General features: G+C 36.0%; 2 protein-coding genes across 2 annotated transcripts; both read left to right on the plus strand.

The window, feature by feature from the left end:
* Positions 1-420: 420 nt before the first annotated feature.
* Positions 421-7,854, plus strand: cdk1 (cyclin dependent kinase 1). The gene is made up of 8 exons (XM_077581754.1): positions 421-544; positions 1,341-1,379; positions 1,548-1,704; positions 3,331-3,454; positions 4,566-4,736; positions 5,522-5,685; positions 6,393-6,534; positions 7,582-7,854. The coding sequence occupies exons 2-8, from the start codon at positions 1,343-1,345 to the stop codon at positions 7,696-7,698; spliced, it is 912 nt and encodes a 303-aa protein (XP_077437880.1). The 5' UTR covers positions 421-544; positions 1,341-1,342; the 3' UTR covers positions 7,699-7,854.
* A 558-nt stretch (positions 7,855-8,412) lies between these two features.
* Positions 8,413-18,478, plus strand: ctu2 (cytosolic thiouridylase subunit 2 homolog (S. pombe)). The gene is made up of 16 exons (XM_077582921.1): positions 8,413-8,575; positions 9,338-9,412; positions 9,665-9,743; positions 9,886-9,945; positions 10,998-11,058; positions 11,125-11,234; positions 11,908-12,146; positions 13,270-13,405; positions 13,484-13,615; positions 14,538-14,629; positions 15,525-15,622; positions 15,897-15,995; positions 17,251-17,344; positions 17,472-17,538; positions 17,878-17,936; positions 18,054-18,478. Exons 1-16 carry the CDS (start codon positions 8,520-8,522, stop codon positions 18,097-18,099), a joined length of 1,503 nt encoding a protein of 500 aa, XP_077439047.1. The 5' UTR covers positions 8,413-8,519; the 3' UTR covers positions 18,100-18,478.
* Positions 18,479-18,955: the final 477 nt, after the last annotated feature.

Genomic DNA, 18,955 nt, shown 5'->3' on the forward strand with positions numbered 1-18,955 from the left:
AATGGCACGGTAAAATCTTTGCATACCCTTATTGTTTTATGCCAGTCCTGATGTCTAATTTAGACCACCCATATCAGTGTACTTTTTCTTGGCAAACGAGTCGGTTTTTTTTCTATTTGTAATATCTTTTTTCAAACGTAATAATATCCAAAGACCCAAAAAAATGGTTTTCGTGTTTGGTCACGTGATCTTCCGCATAATGCTGATTGTGGACTTGTTCTGCCGTACTTTAATATAAATGTAAATAAATATAAACTTTATAAATATACAAGAGGATACGCCACCGGGTTAATAGGAAGGAAAAGCGGACCTGCGAAATGTTTCTCAACGCTCCTTTTTTCTGAGCACTGACCACGTGACAGGCTCCCGTTTTTGATAGGTGGTTTTGAAATACGTCGCGTTGCCTCATTGGTCTATTTTGAATCTTACGTTGCATCGCGTCTAATTCGAAACAGTCTGCACAGTATTCTACTGAGTCTGTTGGAGTCCCGTGTCCTCCTAACTAAGCGGTGTATAACGACACGAGGCGACACATCTCAGTCAGGTAATGCTTGCTCATATTTAATAGAGATTTTAGTAAGTAATTCTGTTGTAATTTACATTTTAAAAACGAGTGTTGAAACCAGAGCAACGTTACTTTAGGGGAGGTTATGGTAGCCGTGGGAGTGCTGACGTTCGAGGTTAGCAAAACAAATAAAAAAACTTAAATAAGATTGAGTTTTACTAAAATGTTGGCATAATGAATAGCTACCGAGTTGTTGTTTTTTCTTCTTAAATTGCTTGGGATGTTAACGAAGTGAATATTTTGCCATGACCACCGGCAACTCGCCACTTCGAGCTATTTGGCCGTGAATGTACAAGTGTAAATTCTGCGCCAGTTTGTGTACTAGCTCGTAGCGAACCCAGGACCCCGAAAGCGCCTGATAATGGGTTCCAAATCTCGCCCTGTTCTCTCTTATTTTAACTGCAATTTCTTGACAACAGCCTCTATGCCCCTGAAGGTTAGGGGTTGGCTGGCAATGCCGGTTAACGGCTGCTCTGACGGGGGATAGTTAGGGTTAGTCTGGTAATGCCGATAGCAGCCTCTCTTGGAAAAACAAAATGAAAACTTGGGGTAAAGCGAGGCAGGAACAACGCTCAGTGCGTGACTCGGTCTGGCGATTGATTGGTCAGAGCCATTCACGGCAAAATAATGCCAGCAGGAGACTTGCTGGTCAAGGCAAAAAAAAAATCCATTGCCCAATTATATTGCTAACTAAAATGTGTATCCTGATGAGGTAAGATCAATGCAAAACTACCTGCAGTGTTTCTCCAGACCTGACTGCATTTTCTCCCCGCAGCAATGGATGATTATTTGAGAATCGAGAAAATCGGAGAAGGTTAGTAGAACTGTTCCACTGATTTACTCTATGGAGTAATTAAGTTTCATACATGTTTGATGTTGTTTTGTATTTATTGAGTTACTTCCATAGAGTACAGTTCATGCACGTACATCAGGTTCACTTGAACATCACTCCACTCATTTTCCCCTCCTCTAATTCTTGCAGGCACCTATGGGGTGGTATACAGGGGCAAACACAAGGCCACTGGTAAAATTGTGGCAATGAAGAAAATCCGTCTGGAAAGTGAAGACGAAGGAGTTCCCAGCACTGCAATCAGAGAAGTCTCTTTGCTTCAGGAGCTGAAGCATCCAAATGTTGTAAGGTATGCTCACCGTGTGAATGTTTTTTTTTTTTTTTTTTTACTTTAGCTTTGTGATATTGTCAGAGAGTTGTCTTCTAAGACCCCTTTAATTTGCCATGTTAGTGAATTGGCCGGCACAATTATTATTTTTAGGCAGCGGACGTTTTGCTGTGATCGGCAACTCTCCTGCTAGCGCTCTTTTGCCGCGAATGGCTTTCATTGGTCAACCGCTGGACCGAAGACACGCCTCGCCTTATTTCACCCACTTCTGCGTCTTTCCACGAGGTTTTCATTGTTTTGGGGGACGCTAATGAATCACAAGTATTTGACAATCATAAAATGGAAGTAGAAGAAGTAGTCCGTAGCTTTGTGTAACTTTTATAGTAGTAGGACTCGTTTACTATTTAGAGCAGCAAGATGTACAGTAAACGATCAGGATTCTACTTTTGGCTCCAATGTGACGCAGAATTTTAGTTACGGTAGGAAATTTAAAACTATTGCAAAAAGAGAAGCTTTTCCATAGTGGATCTGTCTAAGCTCAGAGCTGTTTCTTTTCTTTGTAAGCACTGGACTCCTTTTGGGGTACTCTGAAAAACACTACCTGCTCGCCTCTGGCACATTCATTTACAGAAAAAGCAGTATTAAGAGTATTGGTAAAGGTTTTATGATTTGATATTGGGCGATGAAAAGCGATATATATATATACTGTATATATTGATTCATTATGATATTTTAAACCCAGCCCTACTGTTCAATAATTTGGTCTGCCGCAAATAAATCTGATCTAGCGACGCTTCTGAAAGTGATCCTGAGTGCTGTACCTACTCTAATATTTTAAAATCTCTGATATTAGGGGTGTTGGAAAAAAATCGATTTGGCAATATATCGCGATATTACAGCGCGCAATTCTCGAATCTATTCGATGTGCGGCCGAATCGATTTTTAAACATCCATTTTTTAATGGGAATATTCAACAAAACTTCTTACTTAGGGTTAGGATTCACACATTAAACATGGAAGAATGTTATATTAATGGAACGTTAAGTCTTAATATTTGATTTCAGTGCTGTTCAAACATGAAACAAACTGCAACCTGAATTTTCGGATAAATACAGTGTACAAGTTTACTGATTAGTATTTTCTACATTTGAGTTTTAAAAAAATCGCAATAATCAATTTATAGATTCGTATCGGGATTAATCAAATCGTGACCTATGAATCGTGATTCGAATCGCCAGGTACTAGGCAATTCACACCCCTATCTAACTATGCTTGTAGCTAGTGTTGTTCCGATACCGGTATAGGCAGAGGCCCCGATACTGCATTAAACCATCGGCAATTACTAACAGTGACAAGTAGCACGCCGATGCTATTATTTCCGACGCTAATATGGGACTTTGGATGTAGCATCTTGTGCCTTGCTCGCGTACGACATTCACCGATCTGTGATGTGTCGACTGCAATGTCGAGCCAAGATATCCAATTGGCTCTTGGATGCTGTGAGCCAATGGCAGGGCAGCTTTTTCATGTTGGGGAAAAACTAAAACAAAATCAGAATCTGCTTGGTTTTACCCACTGTGTAATTTGGAAACGCGCACAACCACACACTAACTATGATTTTTTATTTTTTATTTTTTTATTGTACAGCCTCCTGGATGTCCTGATGCAGGAGTCTCGTCTCTATCTTATCTTCGAGTTCCTGTCCATGGACCTGAAGAAGTATCTTGACTCCATGCCTTCTGCCCAGTACATGGACCCGATGTTAGTCAAGGTAAGCCATCTTTAAGTCCCTTTTTGTGCCATGCCCCTTTCATCACGTCATTGGCTGCCAATGTCGAATGAGTTGAGGCACATTTCTCGCATTACAAAAATCTCACAGAACACAAACACCCAAGCAAAAAATGTCACAAAGAAAATATCTTAGTATCAAAAAAAAATAAATTCCCCCAAGAGTCTAAAGTCCATTTCTTTAGGTTGGTCATGCGATAATACTGTAATATTGGGAACGGGTATCCTTTTTCATTCAAAATGACAAAATAAATTGCTATTTGCATTTTTACTTAAATTTAAAAAATAGTTGGATGAAGCAAAACTCGTCCACAACATTTTTAACTCATTCACTGCCATTGACGCCTAATTTTTAATAATCTTTTCTTTTCTTTTTTAAATCGTGAGTTAACGAGTGAAGTCACGTGATTAGTTACAATTAATTTTAATCACCTGACACCCCTAATTTTCAATATTTTTTTTTGTTTAAAAAAATATTAAAAATAAGATCATTCAAAATTAGGGGCGTCAGGCAATTAGAATTTGTAATCGTAATTAATCGCATGACTTAACCAGTTAACTCACGATTAATCACAAATTTTATATCTGTTCTAAATGTACAATTAAAAAAATCTAGGTTTTCATACTCTTGTTAACAAAAGTGGAAAAAAATGTAAATTGATAAAAAATTGTTCAAATGAATTTTTGACGTTTATAGCCGTCAATGGCAGTGAATGAATTAAAAAGAAAAAGAAAAGATTAAAAATTTGGAGCATCAAGCGATTAAAAGTTTAATCGCATGACCTCAATAATTAACTCACAATTAATCACACATTTTATATCTGTTCTAAATGTACAATAAAAACAATTCTAGGTTTTCATACTCTTGTTATCAAAAGTGTAAAAAATGTTGAACTAATAGAAATAGTTAAAATAAATATTTGCCGGAAAAATTCCATTTGATTCTCGTTATGTTGTTCTTCTTTTTTTCCATGTGTTGTGCTTTGGTTGGTGGATATACAAAGCTGAGTACTAGCATGGCTGCGCTCTTTGTGCCGCCGCTGTTCATACTTTTTCTTTCATAAATGTTCATTTTCTTCTCACTGCCTCTTTAGAGCTACCTCTACCAGATTTTAGAGGGCATATATTTCTGTCATCGTCGTCGAGTCCTCCATCGAGACCTGAAGCCCCAGAACCTTTTGATTGACAACAAGGGAGTTATCAAACTGGCTGACTTTGGACTGGCTCGGGCATTTGGCGTTCCTGTCAGGGTCTATACCCATGAGGTGAGACTCGGTTTCATTTTACGCTTCCCTTAAGCCTGCTTCACACTTCAAGATTTTAAAATTGCTGGCAGGCAAACAAAGAGCAATTCTGAGAGATATCCCCTGACGCCCCTAATTTTTTATATATTTTTTCTTTTTTAAATATATTTTTTTTGGGGGGGGGGTGAAAAGATTATTACAAAAATAGGGGCGTCGGGTGATTCATTTTTTTATTGTAATTAATTGCATGACTTTACTAGTTAACTCAAGATTAATAACAAATTTTACATCTGTTCTTTTTTTTCCCCCCGAGAGAGCTCAGTATTGTTCATTTGGTAATTTTACCGATTTGACATGTCATCATCATTGCTCACTTTTACTTTAATTTTTTTTATATTTTTTTATTTTATATCTGTTCTAAATGTGCAGTAAAAAAAATTCTAGGTTTTCATACCTGCAAAAATGTTAAATAGAAATCGTTACAATGATATATTTTTTTTACGTCAATGGCAGTTAATGAGTTAAAATAATCGATTCGTGGTTTTATGAACCGATATCAGGCTCAAAAAAGGAAAATGAATTGGACATTGATTCTAAAATGAGATCGCTCCACTCAAGGCGTGTATATCTTATCCAATTATATTACAAAATAAAGTTGCTTGGTTAATGTGTAATTTCACACTTGATGTTTATGCAGGCACTCAAGAAAAACTATTTGCATAAGACTTTAAATTGTAAATTTTCTACATCTAACACCCGTCCACTAAAATGAGCTCTGAGATAAATGCATTTTTGTATCTTTCCAGGTTGTAACCCTTTGGTATCGAGCTCCCGAGGTTCTCCTGGGTTCCTCCCGATATTCAACTCCTGTCGACGTTTGGAGCACTGCCACCATCTTTGCTGAACTCGCCACCAAGAAGCCGCTGTTCCAAGGCGACTCTGAAATAGACCAGCTGTTTAGAATCTTCAGGTAGTGTTTATGCTTGAAAGGCAAAGTTTCACGCAGAGACATTTGCGTTTTTTTCCTTCAAACTGTTGAATTGTATGGATTGGGATTTAAACTACTGTAAGTTTCTATTTGTCGATTTCTTTTTTTGTTGTAATTAATTTGTTGATGCAATGGGGAGGGGGGAAAACATTGTTCACATTACTTTTAATTCATTCACTGCCATTGACGGCTATAGACGTCAAAAATTCATTTGAACTATTTCTATGTTTAAAAAAAAAAATCCACTTTTGCTAACAAGAGTATGAAAACAGAATTTTTTTTAAATTGTAAATTTAAAAAAATATATAAAATGTGTGATTAATCGTTAGTTAACTAGTGAAGTCATGTGATTAATTACAATTTTTTTGTAAAATTAATCGCCTGCCGGGCCTAATTACCCAAAGAAAAGTATTAAAAATAAGGGGTGATTAATCGCATGATAATTTTATATCTGTTATTAATGTACAATAAAAAATGTGGTTTTCATAAAAAAATTAAATTAAATGAAAAATTGTTAAACTAATAGAAAGAATTCACATACATTTTTGACGTCTATAGTCGTCAATGGCAGTGAATGAGTTAATAATGCCTAAGCATGCATTTTATGAAATTGATTAATGGATTGGTTTAAAGTGATGTCCAGTTTCTTTTTAATACCGCTCTTTTTTTGTTGGTTTGTTATTTTTTAGGACATTGGGCACGCCGGATAATGTTGTCTGGCCTGAAGTGGAAAGCCTACCTGACTACAAAAGCAATTTCCCCAAATGGAAGGCTAGCAACCTTGCGTCAACGGTGAAAAACCTGGATAAGAATGGTCTGGACCTACTGAAAGTAAGATTATTTATTCATATATGCGGAGCTCTTCTCCAAAACGACGTCTCTAGTTTATTCAGAGAAAACTCAGGGTTCTACCAGTTGAGTTTCCTCCCCTGTGGCGGGACAGCGGTAAAAGCGACAGTGGATTTTAGTACCCCAAAGAAAGTCAACATCCGAAAAATTGAAGTATTTAATTTTTTATTACAGACGCCTTTGCCAGCATAACACCTTATAATAAGAAGTCCAGATAGCACCGACAAATCACGGATGCAATAACTTTTTACCTGGCGAAAGACGTGGTGCCATTCAACACCGTAACTAAAGAGGGGTTTTAAAAAAAAAAAAAAGAAGATCCGCACGCTCGACAAGCCGTATGAAATGCTATCAGACGGACAATGCCTGCACAGGTTGCATCGTGCAGTCGGTAAGTTAATATCAGTCAATGGTTCGAATGTCTCATCTATGGTCCAAACAAAACAGACTTATCACCTAAAAAGTAGCTTGTTTTTAGACAATTCGCATCTATTATAATGATGATAATAATAATTTAATTAGAAATAAGACACATGTTTATCATATATATAATATTAATATATAAGATGTAGAGTTTTTGCATTGGAATAAAACATTAAAGGAGTAGGCTAAAAAATTATTTTTTCTATTGATTACTCATGCCATGTAGACTTCAGTACAGTACAATCTTTTTTTGTATTTGCCACATTCCTAAGACAAAAATTTGATTTGAAAAAAAAAAATCCCCCCGTTCATTACAATGGAGACCAAATGCAATGCACATTTGATATTCTATGAATACAACAGTGTCATGTTGAGTAAACAAATTCTTCTCAAACATATGGTGAAAATTCTTCTGTTTTTAATATCGCAATATATATATATATATATCGCTGCCCCCCCCAAAAAAATCGCAATGTCATTTTTTATTTTTCCCCAATATCGTGCAGTGAGTGAACAACAACCGTGCATTGGTGATTTTTTTATAAGTAAGCATTCCATCGTGGGTTTTGCCGACAGTAACGTTGTCCGTCTCCTCTCATTTCCCAGAAAATGTTGGTCTACAATCCTCCCAAAAGGATCTCAACACGGGAGGCCTTGACTCATCCTTATTTTGATGATTTGGACAAGTCGACCCTGCCTGCAGCCAACATCAATCAAATCTGACAGCTGCTTTACTTCCAAATACACGACCAGCCGCAATCAATATTTTATGCTGTAAATACGTGTGTGTGTGTTAAACCTTTTACAAGTGTTTGTCGTCATTTTTTTTTTTTTTTTTTTCAATAAAGCAATACTTATCTCTTTTTCACAGAACCTTTACCCCAGTGTAATGTTTTGTTTGTGCTTGGTGGATATGGATACTATATACTGTATGGATTCACCTTTCATTTAAGGAGGAATGATTAAAGACCAGCATGAAGACCAGGGCACAGAAATTCATTATGGACAAAATATGTTCTTTTCTCTACCCAAATCCTGTCATTTGGTTTCTTAATCAAATGATAATAATAATGAAACTAGTCCTGAAATTCGACTCTAACTGGAAGGGAAGAACACATACAGTCCATTTTTAAGTTTTATGTACAGTTATTTAAATTGATGCGTTATTTCATTTAATATAGTTTTAATGTTAAAAATGCCATGTATAAAGTTATAAAGGCTTTCAATAAAACGGACTACTTTTTAAGAATACTCTCTCTACCTCTTTTGATTCACGCATGCTTAAAACATGACTAATTAACGCAACATACCAGTATGTTGTTTTTTGGACAGGTGCTATACAATAAACGGTAGGTATCTGGAACTCCATACCAGTAGTTGGCGGTAATGCACCTAAACGTGTTATTTGCCAACCACTGTTGAACACTTAAGAGAAGACGTAGAAGAAGACGAAGACGGAAATAAACATTTCTGTTTGGATTTGGATCCCACGTTTCACGAAAAGCGACTCGTTTACGCCACGAGATCCTAGCTTGCTGGCTCCGATGTGTCAGGTCGTCGAAACCTATCATGATCACTTGGAGCAGGAGGAGGTTCCAAGGTACTTGTTTGTTTAAATTTCGTTACACAATTATGAAAGTTGGTGGTTTAGGCAAACGAAGGATGACTGAATGAAGTGAAGGGACACTTGAGCATTCGTATTGTGGATATTTAGACGTCATTACGAAGCAACGAGACTTAAGTTTGACTAAGCACATGTATAAATATTATCAGGGACTTAAAAGTGTCGATGTTAACCTTCCTGTTAGCATTTGAGTGGGATCTTCCCTTCACTTTTAGCATTAGCGTTAGGCTAGCAATGTTTTAAAAACGAAGCACGTCTTGCATTTAAATATACAGTGGAAGTCATTCTTATCGTCGTGTGTTTCGTTTTACAGTTAACTTCAACTGGGGTGTCATTAAACATCTTAGGGACAACAGAATAACATACGCTACACACTTGCTAGTTGCTAATGCTACGCAAGCAAAATGGTGCATTCAGGGTACTTTCACAGCGTCGGAAACTTCACGTTTCGTCGATGATAACGTTTTAAGAGGAAAATAATCGGCCATTTGGCCCAATTGGCAGATTGTTTTGGCCGATGTTTGAAGGGTAATAATAGTCCGATTATAATCGGTGGCCGATTAATCGGTCGGCCCTAAAATAAATGACAGAGCAAAGGAAATATAAAAAAAATTATACTTTACATATCAACAAAAGTAATTTAGAATATAGCTATAGTATATATATTTCACAGAGGGTTGCTGAATTTGGAAGTAATTTGCCTATCAAGTTTCTCATGATGACTACTTGATCTCATAGCACGTCGAAGAAATGCGTCAAATGCAAGGACCAGATTCCTGTTGTGGCCATCAGAGCAGGGGACCAATACTGCAGGTAAGGTACACAAATACGTTAGTATAGCTCAACCGTTGCTCTTTCCAGCCAGGGTACGACATTACGACATGAAATGTTTATGGTTGGTGGTCCGACATGGGCCAAGTTGTGTTGGCCCTGTCACAAGTTGTACTGGCCGTATATTCATCATGATTTCCCCCAGTGTTTTATTAGCCCAGCGGCATACCAGGCCTTTCTTGCAATTTAACCTTCTTCTTTTTTTTCCTTTTTTTTTTGCGTTTGGTTGTGTAGGGACTGTTTTGAACAGTACTTCCACCACAAATTCAGGGCCATACTGGGCAAAAACAGAGTGATTTTTCCTGGAGAAAAGGTATGATGTCCCATTTTACACTTGTGGTGCTCTCGCAAATTTTTCATACCATCAGAGCTACTAAAAGTGCAAAATCCTCATTAAACTTGGGTGTTTTATTTTAACTACACTCCTATGATTCTTCTTATTTTTCTACTCTTAGGTGCTGCTGGCTGCCTCTGGGGGTCCTTCTTCTTCTTCGATGCTAAGACAAGTCCAAGAGGTCTATCTGCACCATTTGTATTACTATGAATTACTGTATTCCAATGGGGAAGCTAAAACCTGATTTGATGTTGCTTAAGACTTATCTTGACCTATTATCTATTGCTCTGTGTGGGGTAATTTAGTACAGTAATATATTCTACAGTATTTAGGCAGTAATGAAGTGATATAACAAGTTAGTCATATTATTACAGTTACTGAGCACCAAAACAAATGACAATTTTGCGGCCAGTCAAAATGAATCACCAAAACTAAAGGAGAAAGTGTGCAATTATGTTCATTTTCCTGTTAAGTTAAGAGATCTTACTTGCCTATAGGAGTCGCACACCAAAAATAGGCCAAAGAATCTTATACAAGTTTTTACGCAAATTTAATAAAAGTAACTTAAAAGAACTTAGAGTAACTTAACTCATTCACTGCCATTGACGGCTATTGACGTCAAAACTTAATTTGAACTATTTCTATTAGTTTAAAATTGTTTCCACTTTTGTTAACAAGAGTATGAAAACCTAGAATTGTTTTTATTGTACATTTAGAACAGATATAAAAATTTATGATTAATCGTGAGTTAACTAGTGAAGTCATGCGATTAATTACAATTAAAAAAATTAATCGCCTGAAGCGATTAAAGAAAATAAATGATTATTAAAAATTAGGAGCGTCGGGCGATTACATTTTTTAATCGTAATTAATTGCATGACTTCACAAGTTAACTCACAATTAATCACAAATTTTATATCTGTTCTGAATGTACAATAAAAAAAATCTAGGTTTTCATACTCTTGTTAACAAAAATGGAAAAAAATGTTAAATAGAAATACCTCAAATGAATATTTGACGTCTATAACCGTCAATGGCAGTGAATGAGTTAAATAACTTGCCCGTGTGCGTGTGGTGCAGCGAGCAAGCATGGTTGCCTGACGATGCTAATCTGAAACGACTGGCTCACCTTAAACTACAGTATTCTTTATAGCCCAGCATAAAGCTACATATAATCTAAAATCTGTACAAATCAATAATAATTCAAGCTTTGCTTTCCATCCCCACTTCCAGGGTTTGAGTCAGAACGCTCACAAGAAGTTGAGATTCACGCCAGGCATTGTCTACATTGATGGTAAAATATAGTCCAAACTGAAGCTTGCTTGCAGAAATAAGACTGACAGTTTTTTTTATTTTATAGAGGGCGGTGCTTTGAATCAGTCTGTGGACGAGAGACGGCAAACGGTGGCAAAGATGAGAGAGATTTTTATAGCCACAGGATTCCCCTTCCACATTGTGCCCCTGGAACAGGTTAGCTGTGATAAAAAGATGAGTTAATCTCATATCACTTTCTCGCCAGATTTTGGATGAAATATAGCTGCTTCATTCGCGCCACAACGCAACGTAGAAGAGGACGGTCTTGTTCAGCTGATAAAAAAATTTGCATGAACATCACTTGGTGGGTTTTGCTAAACCGTTGTGTTTATGCTAAATGCTAAATGCTCTTATCTTGGTTCACAGATCAACCAGCTGTAAAGAATTAAGGGTTAGGATAGGGTTAGGACTACTAACCCCCTGTTTTGTGGAAAACACGACTTCACTTTTATATTTGTATGCAGGAGTGATCGGTGGCAACAATGAATACACAGAGACTGATATACTGTGCTAGAATAATTGTGTCCTTTTTCAACGCTAAGCAGCATAATATAATCACATCAGCGTTTACCTTGACACTTGACCGGAGAGCCCGACGGTCCGGGTAGAACGAGCTGCTTAACGCCCGGGGCGAACGTACGCTTCCCTCAGCTGACTCTACCCAAACCGCGCGCCGCTCCGTCTTTTATTCCTTAACAAGTAGGGATGAGCGTGAAAAGCCGGGCTGGCCAAGCCCTCTCCCAGGCACCCTTTCTATGAGTCGTGTCCTGGGTCTAAACTACTGTAATGTCTCAATTCGATTCCTGATTATACTCTTCTCACTTTGTAGGTTTTTGACCTCCCTGGGTCAGTTTTAACGATGGCTCCTTCTTCCTCGCCACAATCAGAAAGTTCCTACAAAGCATCTGTGGATGACTTCATTCGCAATAATGGCTCCAGCTGTTTGATGCCAGAGCAGAAGCATGAAACGTCGCCTGATGTCCAAGAGTGCCAAACTCAGTTACTGCAGCAGCTTATTGACTCGTCGAAAACACTGACAGCCAAAGAAGAAATACTGAGCATGTTAAGGTAAACCGTATATTAGTCCTTTATTTACACTTGTGCCCAGATGCATTTGGAATATTTACTTTTGGATTGTTTACTTTTGTACACAATAAAACAATACAATTTTTAATAAAACATTTTTTTAAATAATTAAGGTTTCCCAAAAATGTGGCTTTTAGCTTTTTATGCAAAACCCATGTTTTATGAAGGGGCTGACAAATATTCTTCTTTTAAAATCAATTTTGGTGGTGAAATGTGTTTGGCTTGCCCTTGTTGCTGTCATGACTTTTTCCTTGCATTACTAAAGCAGATTTTTTTATCTGCATTTTTTGGCTCTTGAACATTTCCTTATATATAAAAAAAAAATATATATATATATATATATATGCTGTATTATACAAAATTACAAGATGAAAATGGAGGAGCCCGATTTAACATGTAAAAATGTTAAATTGATTGAAAGATGTCATTTAACTCACTCAAACCCAAAAACGTATAAATCCGTTGTTTAATACTTTGTCCTGCACTCCCAAAAACGTATTTATGCGTTTTTTTTAATGTTTTTGTTTTTTTTTTAATACTAGACAATACAAAAGGCTTTGATACAGCATCTGAGATGAAGAGGTAGCTTAAAGCAATGGTCGTTATTGCAAAAAACAGTCAGCAGGTGGCAGCAGAGTATAAGAGATCGGCCAGGGCTATGATGCAAGAAGCTCTTTTTGCCAGTGTTTTCAACAGGTGTGTGAATAATGATGAAACTAAGCTAAATTCTAATGCTAATTGTTGCAAAACATATATTAAAAAAAATCCTGATGAAAGAAGAGACTCTGATCTTTCTTTTGGGAGATTCCATGTTTTTATAGCAATAGGACACAATATTTTGTGGGCCTTGCAAAATCGGTCAAAATCCAGTAAAACTGCGAAAACGGCTTCAGTGAGAACGGCTGGGAGTGAATGAGTTAATAGTATTTAATTTACATTTCCAACCATTAAAAGCAACACAGCCCAAGCGCCTCCATAGGCAAATATGGGTTCATAGCTTGTTTGGTGTGGCCATTTTTGTTTATAGACATTCAGTTAGTTATATAGTTGTATGTAAATGTTCTTCATAACAAAAAACTAACAATCCACTGTGTGTTTTTCTTAGACAACATCTTTTAGTGCACACAGCCCGTTGTGAAGGCTACAGCAAATTGATGTTCGGAGACAACTGCACCAGGTTGGCTGTTAAGCTTCTTATTAATATTTCACTGGGCAGAGGAGCACAGCTGGCTCAAGACGTGGTAAGTGTCGTTTATATAAGTTGATATTTATTAGAGGTCAAAGTGCCAAATTGCTGTGTGTTTTGCCTTTTTGAACAGAGTTTCTCAGACTCTCGCTACGGTGACATCATATCACTGAGGCCAATGAGGGACTATTCTGCAAAAGAAATAGCCTATTATAACCATATCTTCAATGTCCCTTCTGTTTTCACACCAAACCTGCACACTAAGGTAAGCTCAGTCAATCCATCTCTACCGAAACAAAGTTTGACAAAATTTTTTTACAATTGTTTAGTTAAACTTTTTTCCCCACACTTTTGATAACAAGAGTATGAAAACCTAAAAAAAATTCATTGTACATTTAGAACAGATATAAAATTTGTGATTAATCGTGAGTTAACTATTGAAGTCATGCGATTAATTACTATTAAAATTTTAATCGCCTGATGCTCCAAATTTTTTATCTTTTCTTTTTAATTCATTCACTGCCATTGACGACTATAACGTCAAAAATTAATTTGAACTATTTCTATTAGTTTAACATTATTTTTCGACTTTTGTTAACAAGAGTATGAAAAACTCGATTTTTTTTTTATCGTACATTTAGAACAGATGTCAAATTTGTGATTAATCGTGAGTTAACTAGTAAAGTCATGCAATTAATTATGATTACAAATTCTAACCGCCTGACGCCCCTAATTTTTAATTTAAAAAAAACAACTTATTTTTTTCATAAAGAAAAAAAGATTATTGAAAATTAGGGGCGTCAGGTGATTAAAATTAATTCTAACTAATCGCGTGACTTCACTCGTTAACTAGCGATTTAAAAAATAAATAAATAAATAAAAAAAGGAAGAAGAAAAGATTAAAAATTAGGTGTCAATGGCAGTGAATGAGTTTTAAGAGCTTTCTGGTTTCCCTTTTCTAATAATGAGGAATAGTGATTACTGCCGCCGATGGTATGGAGTGGGATTACTTCTCACACATGTGCAGAAGGTACTTAATAATTTTGTACCCTACCTTTGTACTTTGGTCATTTTTCTGGCACGGTCATGCTGGCGCCAAAGGCGGTAGGCGTCGGCCACATTTGGCTGATTGGCGTATCGGGGCCTTTATAGCCTTTATAGCCTTTATATTATTTTGTGTCCAACAGAATAAAGAAAAGGCCAGTATCCAGCGTTTGACCGAGAGCTTTGTCAATAAACTGCAAGTTGATTTCCCATCTACGGTCAGCACTATCTATAGGTTAGTCTGATATTTCCGTTGGTCGATGATACAATACTTAACTCATTCACTGCCATTGACGGCTATAAACGTCCAAAATTCATTTGAACAATTTCTATTAGTTTAGCTTTTTTTCCCCGCTTTTGTTAACAAAGAGTATGAAAACCTAGATTTTTTTTATTGTACATTTAGAACAGATATAAAATTAGTGATTAATCGTGAGTTAACTAGTGAAGTCATGCGATTAATTATGATTACATATTTTAATCGCTTAAAGCCCCCAAATTTTTAATAATGTTTTCTTTCTTTTTTTTACTTATTTATTCACTGCTATTGACGGCTATAAACGTCAAAAATTAATTTAAACTTTTTCTATTAGTTTAACTTTTTTTTTTCACTTTTGTTAACAAGAGTATGAAAACCTAGATTTTTTTATTGTACATTTAGAACAGATATAAAATTAGTGATTAATCGTGAGTTAACTAGTGAAGTCATGTGGTTAATTACGATTAAAGATTTTAATCGCCTGACGCCCAGAATTTTTAATAATCTTTTTATAAAAAAAAAATTGTCATTCGCTACCATTGACGGCTATAAACGTCCAAAATTCATTTGAACAATTTCTATTAGTTCAACATTTTATTCCAGTTTTGTTAACAAGAGTATGAAAACCTAGAATTTCTTATTTTACATTTAAAACATAAAATGTGTGATTAATCGTGAGTTAACTAGTGAAGTCATGCGATTTAATTACGATTAAAAATTGTAATCGCCTGTCACCCCTAATTTTTAACAATCTCTTTTTAATGAATTTATGGCAGTGAATGAGTTAATGTCAACTGGTCTAATCGTTGTAATGATGACAAATGTCCGTTTTCACTTGCAAAACTGATGAAAATCTTGCTTCGTCCTGAAGAACGAGTGAAAAGCTGCAAACAACTTCGAGGAGCTCGACTTCTGCGAACCCTCGCCACAGATGTTTGCTCTGTATGTCGTCTCTGGATACTACAGTCGGTGAGTCTTGAAGTCAAAACATTACCCGAAACAATTATCCTCATGTTGTTGTCACCTGTAAATAAATCCGGCAAGTTGCAATCTTTTTAATTCCCGGCTACTTCTTTAGCAATATCCAGATCATACTGTTGAAAATGATTAGCTGTTTGATGCTATTAGTTTCTCTACCTTTGCAACATGATTCGTTTATCTAAATAGTTTCCCTAAAACAATGAATATATTTAAAATTCATGCAACCTAAATTAGCTAACTCAACCTTTTTATCATTCTCTAGAAAATGCTTCAGCCTTCCAGTCCACTCTAATTTCCGAACGCCTGTCCCAGGCCAAATCTGTTGGCGCCAACAGTGCTTCATTTCCCGGACAAAACGCAGGTACGGTACACTTTTAATGACTTTTCAGCAATACAGTGGACCCCCACTATTCACGGGAAATAGGGACGGGGCTGGCCGGCAAATAGCAAAAAATACATGTGTAATTGGCTGCCTTTATTAACTCATTCACAGCCATAAATTAAGAAGAAAAAATGAATAAAAGATTATTAAAAATTAGAGGCGACAGGCGATTAAAATTTGTAATTGTAATTAATCGCATGACTTCACTAGTTGACTCACGATTAATCACAAATTTTATATCTGTTCTAAATGTACAATAAAAAAATCTAGGTTTTCATACTCTTGTTAACAAAAGTGAAAAAAAAAAGTTAAACTAATAGAAAAAGTTTAAATGAATTTTTGACGTTTATAGCCGTCAATAGCAGTGAATAAAAAAAAAAAGAAAAGAAAGAAAACATTATTAAAAATTTGGGGGCTTAAAGCGATTAAAATATGTAATCATAATTAATCGCATGACTTCACTAGTTAACTCACAATTGATCACACATTTTATAACTCTTCTAAATGTACAATAAAAAAAATCTAGGTTTTCATACTCTTGTTAACAAAAGTGGGGGAAAAAATGTTAAACTGATAAAAAAAGTTTAAATGAATTTTTGACGTTTATAGCCGTCAATGGCAGTGAATGAGTTAATGCAATAGAGAAAAAAACGTAACTAAAAAAAGGAATTTTTTTAAAAATTGTGAGGGGAAAAAGCCCCCCCACTCAAGTCAAAAAACAACAAAGCAAACATAATTGTGGAAAAAAAAAAAATCTCGGGAGGGGTGGGGATCGGCGAATAGGTGAATCAAGTATGTGGGGGTCTACTTAACCCTAGTCCACGTTTGTACGTCATTTATTTCCTATTTGCTAAACATCTAATATATATATATATATAATAACTAGTGAAGTCATGCGATTAAAAATTGTAATCGCCTGACGCCCCCCTAATTTTTTAGTAATCTGTTTTAAAAAAAAATATATATATATATATATATTTAAAAAAAAAATTTAAAAGAACAAATTATAAAAAATTAAGCGATTAAAATTTGTAATCGTAATTAATTGCATGACTTCACTAGTTAACTACTCTTACTCTGTACATACTCTTGTTAACAAAAGTGGGAAAAAAATGTTAAACTAATAGAAATAGTTCAAATGAATTCTTGACGTCTATAGCCGTCAATGGCAGTGAATGAGTTCATGCTTTATGGAATACGCAACGCAAAAAAAAATTTGGACTTTTGCTTTCAGAATTGAGAAGTGCCAATGCACAATGTTGCTCCGAAGGCAAAGGACAATATTGCGATAGAATTGTGGAAGACGGAGGCTGCTGTTCTGGTATCAGGTACGCTTGTCCATAATGTTATTTATTTCTCAAATGTGAGTCTTCTTTTTGCTCACATTCATGTTAAAAATTGTCCTTTGACTTTGTGTTTAAAAATGTTTCCACTGTATAAACCCGTATGTCGTAGGGTCCCTGACGCAACTGATATCAGAGGCCTGCTGTGTTACAGTTGTCAGTTGACCATCAAAGACATGGTGAGTGACTGTATTGATTTTTGTGTGCGTGAGAAGAAATACACACATTGTGGGAGGGATAAGTGTATGAACCTTTTGTAATTTCTTAAATTTCTATAAAAAAAAATTAGAATTTTTTTTTTATTGTAAAATACAACTTCACCCTAATCTCCACAAATATGCATTATTATTACAGTTCTAAATTTGGACGTGGGCGTGTCGACTTCGTTGCGATTCATTAGTCGTGCGTTAAAGGAACTTTAAAATTGACGCACTCATTTTGACACCCCTAATGACTTGTAATGTGCCACAGCAGGAATAACGTTTTCCATCCCTTCTGCCTCATTTGCCTTCTTGCAGTCTTCAGCAGATTGTCTCCCTCAATACATCTTGTCAGAGGCTCAGATGAGACAAAGGAGGTAAGATGATGGTTTTCATTATTATATTTTGTTTCACTACATACAGCGATGAACGAGCGGGACGAGCGACCAGGCGTTGCTCGTTTCACTCACGTTGACCTCCTTTTTGTTTTGTAGGTCTCGCATGAGAGAGGAAATCAGCGAGTTTCTGCTGGAGGATTAGTTAGGATGGAAAGTTTTTGACAGAACAGATGCGAAGCTAAATAATTGACTGTGGCAGGAAGTTTTCTTTTTTTTTTATATATCTGCAAGAAAAAGCTTTGGTGTACCCTATTGCAGTGGGGTTTAACCTTTTTGACCTTGGGGCCCAAACGTTTCCTGTACCAACATGCTTGGGGCCCCATCCACATATGATTTGTTTACTTTTAGTTTGTTTGTATTCAATAACTAAATCACATCCACTAACAGTTTAAAAACATAATTTAAAAAAATTGGAATAACCTTATACACTGTGATCATCCAAAAGACATTTATTGATGTGTCAACTTTGTCACCCAACAAGTTGCCAAACAATTCCGGAAATAAATTAAGCTTAGAGCCTGCTTGACTGGTTGTGTTCTTGTTTTTCCCAGTTGAAATTTGCTTTGTTGGAGTTGGATAGATGCACTTTAAATGCACATGAATTTGTACAGGATTCATTTAATCTAACGCAGCAACATCCCCAGCTATAAGAGGGTGTGCGCAATTGTGCAACCATATTATGTTATAAGGTGGTGTGTGAATTAAGTCACAATGGTAAGAATTTTTTATTTTTTTTTTGTGGAAATTATTTAGTGATTGGTCTTCTGATTGCTTAATTCTGTAAACAGCCACTTCCCCAGTTATGAGGGTGTGTACACTTTTGCAAACACATTATCTGTTTAATTCCCCTTTTCTTCTGCATGTTTTTGGTCACAATGGTAATGTTTTAAAATGATTGATTCCCCACTCACCCCTAAAAAAAAAAAAAGAAGAAAAAAAACTTTGTACATTTAATTTTGCATGCTGGCTGTGCATAATGATGAAAACAGTTGGGTAAA

This window comes from Vanacampus margaritifer, chromosome 12, assembly GCF_051991255.1.
Source record: "Vanacampus margaritifer isolate UIUO_Vmar chromosome 12, RoL_Vmar_1.0, whole genome shotgun sequence".
Classification (NCBI taxonomy): domain Eukaryota; kingdom Metazoa; phylum Chordata; class Actinopteri; order Syngnathiformes; family Syngnathidae; genus Vanacampus; species Vanacampus margaritifer.